This window comes from Heteronotia binoei, chromosome 7, assembly GCF_032191835.1.
Source record: "Heteronotia binoei isolate CCM8104 ecotype False Entrance Well chromosome 7, APGP_CSIRO_Hbin_v1, whole genome shotgun sequence".
In the NCBI taxonomy this organism is placed as follows: Eukaryota; Metazoa; Chordata; class Lepidosauria; order Squamata; family Gekkonidae; genus Heteronotia; species Heteronotia binoei.
Genome location: NC_083229.1, coordinates 41,131,994 through 41,146,807, shown reverse-complemented (window position 1 = coordinate 41,146,807; position 14,814 = coordinate 41,131,994). Strand labels below are relative to the sequence as shown.

At 40.8% G+C, this 14,814-nt stretch overlaps 1 protein-coding gene across 1 annotated transcript in view; it reads left to right on the top strand.

Moving 5' to 3' along the window:
* Positions 1-14,814, top strand: part of LOC132575514 (neural-cadherin-like) — a 51,493-nt gene that overhangs the window by 7,136 nt on the left and 29,543 nt on the right. The window contains exons 2-15 of the mRNA XM_060244329.1: positions 883-1,077; positions 2,843-3,068; positions 3,798-4,002; positions 4,958-5,069; positions 5,746-5,995; positions 8,872-9,014; positions 10,014-10,186; positions 10,562-10,730; positions 11,309-11,479; positions 11,867-12,039; positions 12,153-12,320; positions 12,670-12,919; positions 14,058-14,185; positions 14,424-14,610. Of these exons, the coding sequence (XP_060100312.1) occupies positions 883-1,077; positions 2,843-3,068; positions 3,798-4,002; positions 4,958-5,069; positions 5,746-5,995; positions 8,872-9,014; positions 10,014-10,186; positions 10,562-10,730; positions 11,309-11,479; positions 11,867-12,039; positions 12,153-12,320; positions 12,670-12,919; positions 14,058-14,185; positions 14,424-14,610 (2,550 nt within the window). The remainder of the gene's footprint in view (positions 1-882; positions 1,078-2,842; positions 3,069-3,797; positions 4,003-4,957; positions 5,070-5,745; positions 5,996-8,871; positions 9,015-10,013; positions 10,187-10,561; positions 10,731-11,308; positions 11,480-11,866; positions 12,040-12,152; positions 12,321-12,669; positions 12,920-14,057; positions 14,186-14,423; positions 14,611-14,814) is intronic.

The following is a 14,814-nucleotide window of genomic DNA, read 5'->3' as shown; positions in this document are numbered from 1 at the left end:
TGATGGACTGCCAAGGGTTAATGCCTAACAAAAGTTGAGAACCTTTGACAGACTGTGAATGAAATTCTGTTGAGAGAGTCAGTTAAGAATTGATAGTTGAGAATAAACAGTTAAGCACTGACTGGGAAGGAGGTAAGAGAGTGAGTAGATCAAGGAAGAGCAAAAAAAAGGGGGAAATAGGTTCTAGTAAAGAGAAGTGATCACTGCCAAGTTAATGAAGAAAATAGCTTCTAGAAAAGAGGAGTGATCCCTGGTCTGTGTATAAAAAATAATTTTGGGAACTTGTGCCTGCTTTCTAAACTTGTGTGTTTGTGAAACTTAGAACACTATACATGAGTGTTTCAGCAGAAATGGAAAAGAAAACCTCTCTCCTCTAAGCGTTAAATACCTTGTTGAACAGCAGAAACAGTTGTTGGCAACAAATTATCTTATGTTTGTGTGAATACAAAGTAAAGTAACTTCAGTTTTATTATCTGAAGACTGCAAGGATGGAGGGTGACTGAATGTCATGGGTTGGAGGAGTAGTGGAGTGCCAAGGGTGTGGGGGTAGTTGAGAGGAAGAGGTGGTTGGGGTGGGGGTGAGCAAGAAGACTCCAAGGGGGGGCACTCACCCAGAGCCTCTTTCTAGAGTCCATTATATTTTCCCTCACAACAGGCCTTATTCCAAGAGAGAGAGAGAGAGAGAGCTGGATGGGACAGCCATAGATAAACAAATAAGAAGACAATAGATAATGGGGCTGCTCAGCAGAAGAAGACAGAAGGGAAAAACCTGCATGGAAGGGTGGGAGGGAGGATGGCAAGATTACCATACCCTAACATTGTCTCCATAATTTTTTTAAAGCTTTAAAAAAAAAAACTTATGTTTTTCTGTGATCCTTTTAGATACTGACTGGTATTTGTGCCGTGTGGTGATTATTGGTGTTGAAGAAGAGCCCTTGTCTTGGAAAATGTATCCATACCCCTATTTGGCAAGTGTTGATCCTGAGGCCCAGCAAGGCACTTTTGTCTACCAGCTCATTGCCCATTATAGTGGTAGTGAAAATTCCAGTACTGAAATATCATATGCTTTGATTGCTGGTAAGTAGTTTTCTACCCGAGGAGTCTGAGGGATACTGTCTCTTGTACTTGAACACTTATTACTGTGCTGCAAGGTACTGAATCCCTTACATTGAAAGGATTCTGAAAATGTAGCAGTTTGCACTATGGTAGATATGTAGTTCAACCTCAATAATTATCTTTAAAGATTAGCATTTTCTTTAATGTGAAGATACTTACATTGTCTGATTAATGGGTCTTTTGCGAGGGCAGCAAGTGATTGTGTAATTTGGGAGAGGAAACCTAGATTAACAGTACAATCTCAAGAACACTTTCCTGGGAGTGAGCCCCATTTAGTAGTCCCAAGTAGGATTCTGAGTTTGACCTGTTTGGGATAACTTTATAAATTGTCCTGGCCAAACTGTTCTTTGCTGCACCCCTTTGAAAGCCTTCTGAGTTCATATGCAGGGAGTGATCTGGAAGCATCAGAGGATGCATGACCACTGATGCTAAACAAATACGCATCTGATCAGCCTCTTGGATGTAGGAAAACCACTTTAGAACTGGATAGATAACTAATAAGTATTTTTAATAACTGATTTGTGTGTGCATATAAATACCTTCATCCAGTGAGATTGCATTTGTCCTGTCCTGTTGTCTTCACATCAGCCCAACCTCCTAGATCTCCCAGTAGCCTTGAACTACTTTCTCTGATCAGTCTTGAATTTATCTTAGTCTGGCTTTGGAATTGCAGAGCCTTACAGAACTCTTTATTCCTTTCTGTGATATTATTGCTCATCTGTCTAGATTATTTGTTCACACTATTGATTGCATCTCCCCCCCCCCTTGTTAAATCATTCTAATCTACTTGGGAGTAGAGTGAACAAGCACAAAGATTTTTCTTGTTAGATTTAGGGCTGAAGTGCATGTTAGTCAGGCAGGGAGCTATGTGCAAGGCCTGCTTTTTCCTGTCCTGCTACACCCAAGGATTTGGTCTTTTTGTGATCTGTTCAGAAAACATGTGGTGCTAACCACAGCCACAAAGTCAGGGCTTTATTTGTAGAAAAAGCCAGCAGGAACTCATTTGCATATTAAGCCATACTGGCTTCACTGACATCACTGGAAGTGCCATCACCTGTTCAGTAGGTTACTTTCTGCATATTGACTCAGAACAGTATAGTGCCATCGGCTGCATTTCATGGATGTGTGTTTTCACACAGCCCAGTGAGAGACCTTATTTCACCACCACCACCCCCAACACGGCCCGAGAGAGAGAGCCATGTGCAGTGGAGAGGGCATTGGCAGACCCAGCTTCTCCCAGGAGGGGGTGCTTGTTGGCGGCTCCATGTCTCTTGCCCTCTTTGCAAGCCCATTGGAGGCTGGAGGCGGCAGAGACAATGGAGCGCATGGTCTTGGAGCACGTGGCTGCCTAGTGTCTTCCCTCTGCTGGAGACCTTTTTTTGAACCAGAGCCCTGACCTAGCCAGCCAGAACTGCACTCCTGCACAGAGTGTAATGTTTGCAATGTGTGGAACCCAGGTGGTTGCCTAAAATCTTCCTACACAGGTGTTGCAAGTGGAGTGTGGAGCTTCTGCAATGCTGTTACAAAGATCTGTAGCTGTTTCATTATTGTAATAAGGATATTGCCAGTAAAAGCATCTGCTAGCATCCTTTACAGAAGAGGAGAATATGTATTAATTGGGGGGGGGGGGGGGATAGGAAGATGGAAATGAAATGGCAGGAATTAGGAAAATGTGGCATCTCATGACCTCTTTTATAATTTTTTTAAAAATCTCTCTACACAACAGGTGGTGAAGAACGGTTTGATGTCGATACAGACACCGGTGTTGTCTTGACAAGTGGCTTGCCTTTAACTCCTGATCAGGAGTATATGGTCACTGTTCTGGCCATTGATGAATATGGCAACAAAAGCCCCTATGCATTCATCTCCATCTTGGCTGGCCCCAGACCTCCTCAGTTCACTAACACATCATATGATGTGTTTGTTCCAGAAAATATGCCAGCAGATGAAAAGTAAGTGTGCAAGGAGGAGGAGAAACCAGTGTGTGGTGCTGTTTTGTTTTTGTTTTTTAAAAAAACCCTGTTGTGTTGATTAGAAACCCAAGGGGTTTTTGAATTCCAGAAAGCGAACTAAAGTACAATGTCTTTTCAGCATACACCTGACTGTCTAGGCTACTGTAATCCTCTGTATATGTAACTGTTATAGAAGTTTTGGAAGTTTTTCTCTGGCACAAAATGTAGGGATCTGCAGTAGACTGGATGAGTAGGAAGTACCCTTACACAAGTACCCTTACATCTTCACTAGTATTCTTTTGTTTTATGAGCACCTTCTGTGTTTGCAAAATCTAATTGAATTTGTCCAACTGCTCTGTTTAGCAAATGACAGAGCTTTCCTCTGTTGGGCAGAGTTTTCTGCCAGTAACAGAAGCTCCTTAAGACCATGGAAATATAGAAATGTTGGCAGAGAGCACTTTGTACCTCAGTAAAACTCCCCTGGCAGCAGAATAGAGTTGATAGATATAACTTTACATTTGAAATTATCCACTGAATGGGTGAAGTCTCATTTCAAGGGTCAGTTTATATACAAATTCAAAAAATGTAAAAAAAAATTGTGGGATGAAATCTGTAAGCACAAATTAGGCTATGAATCCTATCCTGGCATTTCAGCCTGGTTCATATCCCTTATTTTTTATTCCTGCCTCAAAGTAACCAGTAGTTTTGTGGCTATTCTCTTCTTTACAGAGTGACTGTTGTTGAGGCAGTTTCTTTCCAGAATCGACCTCTCTCTTACACTTTGCTGATGAATCCCAGTGGTCTGTTCAGCATGGAACAAGAGACTGGAGAACTAAGTCTGACTCGTTTGGTGGACTATGAGAGTGAGCACCACCTCTACCATTTCCTAGTGAAAGCAGTGGAAGCAGAGAGCTTGCTCAGCAGTGTAACTGAGGTAGAGTGGAGATTTTCCATTCCATGCTTAGTGACAGTGGGCCAAATTATAGAAATACCCTTTTTTTTCCTGAGTTGCTTCCGGGTTTCCCTTATCCAACCCTCATTACCAGCAATCCAATGTTGGCTTTTGGGAACTGATTCCACAAATACTGCAGGGACCTGATTTGGATCAGGATGGCAGTGGAGAAGACGAGCTTCAGCCTTTCATCCATGCTGTTTTCCCAACCAGAAATAGATCTAGGAATCATTATTTGCCCAATTGGCAAGGGAATAATAAAATGTATGGTTTCCTATGAATGGAGGGGTAATATACCTAATCTAAGTAGCCCAGAGGCCGGATCGTCCTTGGCTATGTTGCCATTTCAAGACTTTAGATTAAGGCAGGAAAGCCGGGTTCTGTTAGATTGGGACAAAGGAGGTGAAGATGAAGTGAACTTGAAATAGCAGGTGTTCTCTTTCAGAGAACACACAGGTTTTTCTTTGTTCGGATCAATGAGTAAGTCTAACCCTGTTGGACAAAGTTCAGTGGTGAATCTCATGTCCCATCCTGTGGCCCTGATACAGGCTCAAATTCTGACAGAGAACAACTGGAGGCTGGAAGTGCCTCATCCAGTCTGTTCAAAGAATGGTGGGAATGCTTTTTCACCATCCTCCCCTCTACTGTGAGCATGACAGCTCTTGGCTATGGCAGGATGATATGATGGTGGAAGAAGTTGATGAGACATATTGTCCAGAACTGGTAGAGTAGTTAGAGTCTACTTTGCATGGAAGCACATACATGATAGCCACAAATTACACTTCTCAAACAAACTGCTTTCTCTTTTAAAATAAATGTACATGTTTCAGATGCTGGAAATCAGTCATGGCTTTTTCGTTTTCTATTACTATTGTGTATTTTACTTTGTGTGTTTTTCCTTTCTCTCTCTCTCTCTCTCTCTCTCGTTGTTATGCAGGTCATAGTTCACATCACAGACGAAAATGACTGCTCTCCAGAATTCCAGCAGTCTATTTACAGTCGAGAAAATATTCTTGAATCAATCCCTGTAGGCACATCTTTATTGCAAGGTAGATATAGCATTTCCTGCTAGTTTTGTTAATTGGAAAAGGACAAAGACAAATCTATATGGAGACAAAATAAAGTACAAAAGCACAAAGAGGTCGTAAAATAAAAATAAGTGTCCTGTGCAGTTTACAGATACAATACACCTTAGCTCATATAACTCTAGAGTAGGGGTCTCCAACCATTTTGAGCCTGTTGGTACATTTGGAATTCAGACATGGCATGGTGGGCGCAGCAACAAATTGGCTGTCGTATGAGGTGGAACCTGCCTCTTCCTTCCTCCCCATGCTTCTGTCTAACTGTCTGCTCTTTTTTATAACTTTTAACATCACATGGTCATGTATTTGTTTATTTTAAAAAAACTGAAACAAAACTTGCAAGACAGCTTGGGAGGGGGGTCAGAGGGAAGGCATTGTAATTGTTACTGGAAGTGCTGGCCAGTCAGTGTAGAAACTGATTGTGCAGCTGCATTATGTCCACACCATATTGGAAAGAAATAAATCTGAATTAAATGCAATGAAGCCTCTTCAAAATACTGCTGCAGAAAAGTGTTTCTTGATAGTTCTTTACAAGTTAATGCCACCTATGTTTAATTAGGGTTGACAAACCTTGTACATTCAATATTGAGGTTCAGTTCATCTGACTTAACTATTTTCTGTTTCCAAATGTTCCTGGCTCTAGTTCTTGCAACTGACTGCGACTCTGGATCCAACTCAGAGGTCCTCTATTTTGTTCAAAGCATGGATTTTTCTATCACTCCTGAGGGTGCCATCAGTTCCAACCAGCGACTGAACTTTGAACGAGAAAACCATATGTATGAATTTGTGGTCATTGCAGTAGACAAAGGGCATCCTCCTCGGACAGGCACTTCCTCTGTGCGCATTCGTATGGCAAATGTGAATGATGAAGCCCCAGTCTTCTCCCAGGCTGTGTAAGCAGAGCTTTCTCTTTTCTGTAGATCTTCACTCAATAGCATGTAGTCCTCCTGGGGAGAGGTTGTTATACCAGTTGGGAACAGTGACTACAATGCTATCAAGTTCAGCATTCAAATAAACGGAAAGTTATTCCTAAATTCCAAAACAGTAACATTTGATTTCAAAAGAGAAATTTTGCAAAAATGAGAGGAATAGTCAAAAGGAAACTGAAGGAAAAACACAAGAGAGTCAAATCCTTAGAGGATACTTGGAAGCTATTTAAAACCACACTAATTGAAGCCCAAATAGAGTGCATTCCACAGGTTAGGAAAGGCACTGCCAAGTCCATAAAAAGGCCTGTGTGGTTAACAACACAAGTCAAGGAAGCTATTAAAAGTAAAGAGGCTTCTTTTAAAACGTGGAAGGTCTGCCCCAATGAATTGAATAGGAGGGACCACAAGCTCTGGCAAAAAAAATGAAAGTCAATAATTAGGCATGCAAAAAGATTTTGAGATGCGGGTTGCTAAAAGCATCGAGACAAACAATAAAATTTAAAAAATATATCCAGAGGAGGAAACCAACAGAGAAACAGTGAGGCCTTTGGATGACAAGGAATAAAAAGATTGCTAAAGGAAGATGGGGATGACAAGGAATAAAAAGATTGCTACTGGTTTTTAAGGTTTTAACTGTTTTAAATGTTTAACTGTTTATATATTTAAATATTGTCTAATCTTATGTTTGACTAATTGTTGGGAGCCACCCTGAGGCACTTGTGGGAAGGGCGGGATATAAATCTTAAATAAATAAATAAAAATAAATAAATAAAAGATGGGGAGATGGCAGAAAAGCTAAATGACTTTTTTGCTTCTGTGCTAAGTGTGGAAAGTACCCATGCCACAGCCCCTGTTTCAGGAATGGAGTCTGAAGAACTGAGCCAAATTGAGATGACCAGTGATGAAATTCTAGACCTATTGGGGAAACTAAAAACCTGATAAGTCTCCAGGTCCTGATGACATATACCCAAGAATTCTTAAGGAACTCAGTTGTGAGATCATTGATCTACTAACCTGTAAATGTAATCTGTCACTAAATTCAGCCACTGTACCAGAAGACTAAAGAGTAGCAAGGACTCTGGGGTGATGTTGCTTTCACAACGTTTTCACTGCAGACTTTTTACGGGGTGATTTGCCACTGCCTTCCCCAGTCTTTTACACTTTCCCCCCAGCAAGCTGGGTACTCATTTTACCGACCTCGGAAGGATGGAAGGCTGAGTCAACCTTGGGCTGGCTACCTAAATCCAGCTTCCGCCAGAATTGAACTCAGGTTGTGAGCAGAGAGTTCAGACCACAGTACTACAGTACTGCTGCGACACCAATTTTTAAAAAGGGATCCAGAGGGGAACCAGGAAATTACTAGATGGGCCACTGGTCTGATCCAGCAGGGTTGTTCTTATCTTCTTATTTAGCAGATGTGCAGCCTTACAATAGTAATGGTACTAATTGGAGGCATGTGAATAGTTGATAGGCACTTGGCCTTAAACTATTAGATCTAAATTAGCCTGTGTACTCTAGACTGGTGCTTAGTGTCTTTAAGCTACATTTCACAAATTGGTTGCAAAATATGTTTTTTTTTTTTTAAGTAACATCCATAAAAACAGCGCTTTTTTTGAGCAGGAGCACTGGCTTTTGAGCAGTTCCGGCTGGCTTGGTGTCAGGGGTGTGTGGCCTGATATGCAAATAAGTTCCTGCTGGGCTTTTTCTACAAAAAGCCCTGTGTGAAACAATGGTGACTTCAGGGGGTGTGGCCTAATATGCAAATGAGTTCCTGATGGGCTTTTTCTTAAAAAAAGCCCTGCATAAAAATATGGTACTTCATTTGTTAGGCCAGCTTAAGATACAGAGAGACATTATGACATTTGAGCACTGGACTAGGATCTGGGAGACCCACTCTGCAAAGAAGCTTGCTAGGTGACCTTGGGCCAGTCACTCTCAGCTGAACTTATCTCAGAGGACTGTTGTGTCCATATAATGAGGAATGGAGAGTCATGTATGCACCTTTGTGTTCCTTGGAAAAGAAGGGTGTGATAAAAACACACAAGATAGCACAGAAACAAAAAGGAAGTTCGGTTTATGCAAAACATGCTTAATAAGCCACTGCGCACAAGTCATTTCAGTGCTCAGTAGCTGGAGCAGACAGTGGCATGTGTCTGTGTGAGCATTTCCGCAAATGGAAGCAGGAGGGGGGAGATGAGAAAGTAATACTCTGCAGGAGAAAATCCTTCCATATGCAGAAAGATTCTGGTGGATTCAACCAAATATATTTATAAAATGAATATTTATAAAATGGGCATATCAAGAATGTGTTGTACAATATGATGGCAACCTTCTGGAAGGTGGGTGGCACAACGCATTCTGGATTTTCAACTGTCTCGTCTCAACCAATTGTTTAGTCATGTTGCACATTATAGAATGTATAAAATTTCCAGTGATGTGGATCGGTTTAAGCAGGTTAGTTGCCCCAATGTTGAGACATAAATCAGCATATTTTCCCTGCCAATATAAGGTATTAAGTTTAATTAAGCACTCAGGTTTGGATTCCCTTCTATTCTTAAGAAGCTAAAAAATAAAGTTATGTTTATCTAGAATTAATGGAATGCTGTCTGATAATATAAATGTTTTCTTTGCTCTAGGCTCTACTTTGGAAAAATGTGTGTGCAATTCTAGCAACATGGGAAGGTCACGTTACAAAGCCATTTTCTTTCTTTACTGCCTTTTAAGTTGGAAAGGGAATCATGTCAAATTCATAATACTTAAGTTACCTTTATTAACATTGATTCATGGTGTATGGATGACCATGTTAATAAATGTTATTCAATTCCTGATTTTTGCATTAGTTACAGAACCTTCGTCTCAGAAGATGCAGGCCCTGGGACTTTAGTGGCCAATATTTATGCAAAAGATCCTGATGGAGATGGAGTATTGTACTTAATTACCGGGGGCAACAAAGAAGGCAATTTTGAATTAGAGAGCCATAGAGGTAGGCATCTTCCTCTACTTCGTCACATGCACACTTGACTCAATCTATGTCTTGGTGTACACATAGGAAAATTTTGCAGCTTTGTACATTTTGCATATTATGTGAATGTAGGCATGTTCCTTGAATTGTTTATGCACTGAGTTAATGTACTAGCAAGTAATGACCCACATAGCCTTTTTTGTTCCCTTGTAGCCATTTTGAAAGGGAAACCTTTTTGGTCTCATCCTCCCAAAACTACTCTTTCTAGGATTCCTAAAAATTCACTTGTAGGGTTGTCCAGGTTGTAGCTTCCTGGCTTAGTCCTAGAACGAGTAACCAGGAAAATGGGCTTTTCCTCCAAAGATATTACTGTGCTAATCTTAAGAAGCAAATTAGTCCTTTATAGATGTGTAGGTTAGAAGACATCCATTTGTGTTTTTGGAAAAGGGAAAACTTCCAGTAATTCTAGGCTAACTAGGGCTTCATTATCCCTTGCCCTGATAATAAGGGCAGCCATGCTTGTCTGGAGAGGGCAGGGTGAAAAAAATCCCCACAAAGGGAGACTGGTACATAAGAAGAGCCCTGGTGGATCAGACCAGTGGTTCATCTAGTACAGCATCCTGTTTTATATAGTGGCCAACTAATTACTATGAAGGGCCAGCAGCAGTATTGCCTCCTAGGTCCTGTATTCAGTTTTTGACCATGTAGGGCAGTTTTACTATTACATATCAGTTTTCCCATACTTTTTAGTATGTGTGTGATTATGGCCTAAGTGTCAAGTAATAAGAACTTTACAGGGCTATAACTGCACTTTCTGTTCACCTTGCAGCTCCTGCCTTCACATAAGAAATAACTACCTTTTTATTTAGTGACATTGCATAATTCCTGGCTTTACACAAAGTACTGAACCAAGTCTCTCCTGTCAGTACGCTATTTATATCTCCATATGTTCCAATAAAGCAGTTTGGCCTTTTCTTTTTGTGGTTATTAATTTCACTTTTCCTTCTCTCCTAAATCCAGGGATCCTTAGACTCCGCAGAAACCCTCTGCCTAAATTGAAAGGCCCACAATATGTTTTGAATGTTTCTGCTATAGATGACAATTCCTCTGGGGGACCAAGATCTCTCCGGAGCTTTGCAGAGGTGGTTGTAGGGATTAATGACGTTAACAACAATAAGCCTATTTTCAGAGAGGTAAGGAGGCAGACCACAAGTTTTCTTGCTTGCAGTAAAATTGTTCATAATGTTTTTGATTGGTTGATAGGGGATATAGTGCTGTATTCCTTGGCTGGAAATGTGAAGTCATATAGCTTTACGTAACCTCAAATGGGCCTTTTAGGGAAAGCAGTAGCACATGCCCACCTCTATTACTTTAAGTCTTTACTTATCTTTTCTATTTGCTTTGCATTGTTACTAGTTTGGAGTCCAATAGCACCACCCTGAACAGAGTTATACCGTTCTAAGCCCCATGATTTCAGTGGCCTCAGAAGGATGTAATGCATGGATACAAAGATCAGTTGATTAATTATGTGACTCTTCCCTGTAGTTAGCCATTTATTTCTCTTGCAGTGTGCTTACTACAATGACATGGCCTGGGTATTGGAAAATCAGCCCCCGGGCACCTATGTTCTGCGAGTGGAAGCCTTTGATGAAGACCTGGGATTGAATGGGGAGGTGAAGTATGGCCTCATGCATAGGGATGGAGTTTCACCAGGATTCAGCATTGATCCTGTTTCAGGTAGAAGCAGCCATACTTGATTGATCATCTAGCAGTTTGTTTCTTAGAGTAGCCATATCTTACTGAATCAGAAAGGGTTAATAGTTAAATCTCCATCTTGCAGTTGTGGGGTGGGGGACCAAGGACAAGAGAAAGTGGCTTACCTTTGTGGCTGGGATAAGATTTGAACTGGGGGCCTCTTTCTCCTAGCTTTTCTGCTACATCAATTAATGGAAGTTCTTAAATCATTTCAAGCCAACTGGAGAGTTGTTTTATCAGATGTCTATCCTACTTTCTAATTTTTGTGACTATTATATTTATCATTCAGAGGAGAAGTTGGCTTGAAACGTGCCTGAACTTTGATACCTTCAGTAAGTTCTTGTCTGCTTCTAAGTTATTAAGACCCAGAAAGAAAACAAACTGAGGAGTGAATGGGGAAAGGAGCCCTTTTTTGTAACTATGAGTTTGCAAGGGAGAAGTTTCTAGTAAACTGAAACAGTTGTGTGTTAAGTGGGGATCAGTATGTCTGGCTTGTGAAAAGGGTAGTGAGATTCAAAGAAGGTTCTTCTGTCTCCCTTCATAAAAGTGTTTTTATTTAGGAGTTATCACCACAACTTGTAGTTTCGATCGAGAGAAGCAGAAGGAGTGTACTCTCTCTGTGACAGCAACTGATCAAGCTCAAGAACCACTGATTGGTGTGTGCCAAATCACAATTTCCATTGCTGACATGAATGACAATGATCCAAAGTTTGAGAGCAGCCGCTACCAATGTGAGTAGCCATGGCCTCTTGGTTTATTCTGACAGTGACGGTCATTGGTTTCCTTGGTGGCTGGTCACTAATCTCTTCAGGTTTCAAGCACACATTAAGATGGTGCTTAGTGAAGTGGTGCTATCTGATGTTATTAAATAACAATGAATGAAGACAGCCCTCTGGCCTGTAAGATTTGTGTTCAGGCAAATCCTTTGAAACCAGACATCATCTTTCCAGCACTCCAAAGGAAGATGGGAGAGGAACCATGATAAAAATCTGTGCATGTTGCACTGGTAGAGATTGGTTGGATACAACCACTAGTGAACAAGTTCAGCTGGTGAGACAAACCATAATTCTTATCCCATAATACTATGCATGCTGAGAACAATCTGTGTACTTATCTAGACTTCCTTCATGAAGACACCCCAGTGGGAACAAGCTTTCTCCATGTGGCAGCTCATGATGATGACCACGGGGTAAATGCTGTCATTGTGTACTCCATGTTACAGCAGGAGCCTGAGTATTTCCAAATTAACCCCACCACTGGCTGGATATATTTGAATCACTTGCTCTCCCAGGTACATTCAGTTTTTTTGGTTGCTGTTGGTCTGTTTCATCTACTTTTGCAATCTGTTCTCACAAATTATTGTTCAGGTTTTGAGTGAATGACTATGGCAAATTTCCTTTGCAGACATTCCAGATAAATAGATACATCATAGCCACAGATGGAGGAAACCGGAGCAGCAGTGTAGAACTGTCTGTCACTGTTACTAATGTACTTAATCAATTGCCACAGTGGGAGAAAAGCGCATACTGGGTAACGATCCCAGAGAATACTGTTCGTGACACCAAAATAGTGGTATGCTTTGTTTTTTAATACCTTGTGAATATTCATTTGGGGATTAATTATCCTGAACTATTCTCCACCTTTTCCATGTGTCTTTCCATATGTGTGGAAACATGCATATGACTGTATATGCTATAGGAATGCTCCTTTTTGACACCAGACTAAACAAGCTGAGCAGTTAGCAGCAGGAAAAAATGCAACCAACTACTCCCCCCAATAACTGTAAATTTGACAAGTTGGAAGATCTTTTTCTCTTTCCTCTAATTGCATTCTTAAATCAGTGGGCTTATGAGGAAAGAATTTGTGCATTAAGATTTTGAGATTCTGGAGCTCTGTATAATCATTGCCTTTTTGTTTCCAGACTGTCAAAGCTACATCCCCTCTTGGCGATTCAAGGATTACATATAACCTTGAGGAGGGCCAGGTTCCAGAGACCAACATGCCAGTTCGCTTCTACCTCAAACCAAATAGAGCAGATGGATCTGCTTCTCTTCTGGTTGCTGAACCACTGGATTTTGAGACCACCAAGTTTTTCACACTAAGAATTAAGGCTCAAAATGTAGCAATGACTCCCCTGGCATCTTTCATTACTGTTTGTATTAATATAACAGGTTAGTTGCTTTTGCAGAAAACAGTTTGTATTTCTTGATTTATTGGGGAATTACAGAAATACATAAAATACAGAACTGGATTACATTTGACCCAACTTTAAACTTTAAGAACTAAGTGATCACTAAACCTACCCAAATGTATTGAGTAATATAATTTTAAAATATTAATTTTGTTTTTGATGAAAGACCCTAAAGTATACTTTTTAATGGATTTTTTATTCTTTTTTGGAGTAACTAATGCCACTACAAGTGTAAAGTCTTAGTTACTGGTAGTATGAATTCCTGCTGATTCCTCAAAACTATGGCCTATATTTAACATCTCTTTATGTCTGACAAAGTGAGTGACTCACAAAGCTTATACCCTGGAAATGTTGTTCTTTAAGGTGCTGCAAGCCATTGGCTGTGCCATAAACCAGTAGGTGTGTTTATGTATGGAAACTGGCATAGTGGAAGGTAGTTAACTTAAAAAAAAAGCCTTGTTATGCATTACTGGTCATGCAAGAGGGCTCATAAATGTAAACAGCATGGGGGGGAATAATATTCCATACATGTAGAAATAATAGAGAACTATTAAAGCATTGCTTCCCTGACCTGAATAGCCCAAGCTAGTCTGATCTCATCAGATCTCAGAAGCTAAGCAAGGTTGTCTCTGGTCAGTATTTGAAAGGAAAACTACCAAGGAATACCAGGGTCATGATTTGGAGACAGGAAATGGCAAATCACTTCTGAATGTCTTTTGCCTTGAAAGCCCCATGGGTTTGCTGTAAGTCAGCTGTGTCTTGATGGCAACCCCCCCCCCCCCCAACAACACACAAACATTGCCATGTTCGATTTAAAAGGTAGTGTTTGAAGCTGTGACCTGACCTGGATGGCCAAGGCTAGCTTGATCTCATCAGGTGTTGGAATCCTGATCTCATCAGATCTTGGAAGCTAAGCAGGGCCAATACTGGTTAGTACTTGGATGAGAGACTACCAATGAAGTCCAGAGTTGCAGGCAATGGCAAACCACCTCTGTTCATCTCTTGTCTTGAAAACCCTATGGGGTCACCATAAGTTGGGGGCAACTTGATAGCAAAATAATAATAGTAATAATAAATTCTGAAGTCAAGACTACTCAGTATGTCCTTTTGTTCTGCAGATGTAAATGATAATGTTCCATTCTTCACATCTGGCACTTATGAAGCTTCTGTATCTGAGGGAGCAGTTATCGGCAGCTCTGTTGTGCAGGTTGTAGCTACTGATCTGGACTCGGGACTCCATGGAGAGGTTTGTTGCCTTAAAAAAAACTTCACTATAAATGATTACAGACTATGAAGCTCCTGGCACTTGCTGCTGTTCCAGTTTTATCTCAGATACTGCTTCCATAGCTATGAGCATTAATGGCCAGTCTTTCTTCCTTCCCATCTGTAAAAAGAGAGCTGACCTGAGTTTGGGCTGTTATGAATGTGGATAACATAAGGAATGTAAAACAATATGCCTTACTTGGAATATTCTCCAACCACAGGTGCGCTATGTAATACTGAAGGACCCTAGTGAAGATTACCAGTACTTCACCATTGACCCCAAGGTGGGAGTCATTTCCACCCAGACATCTTTTGATAGAGAGAAGAGAGGATCATATTTGATTGAAGTCCAGTCTTGTGATTCTTCTGACTCGGCCAGGCCTGGTATCTATGGGCAGCCCAACACAGGTAAGGGGGTTTACAAACCATGAGTTGGAGATGAAAAGCAGATAAAACATTTGACCAGCTATGCACAGATGAATCAAAGGGAAGAATCTACTAGATCAGTGCTCAGCATCTAAAGTAAAGCCTTGGGCTGACTCTTCAGAGAGGATGTTTGCCCACATTTCAAAGAATTGACATTAATGGCAAGTTCCCAGGGGGAAGTGGTTA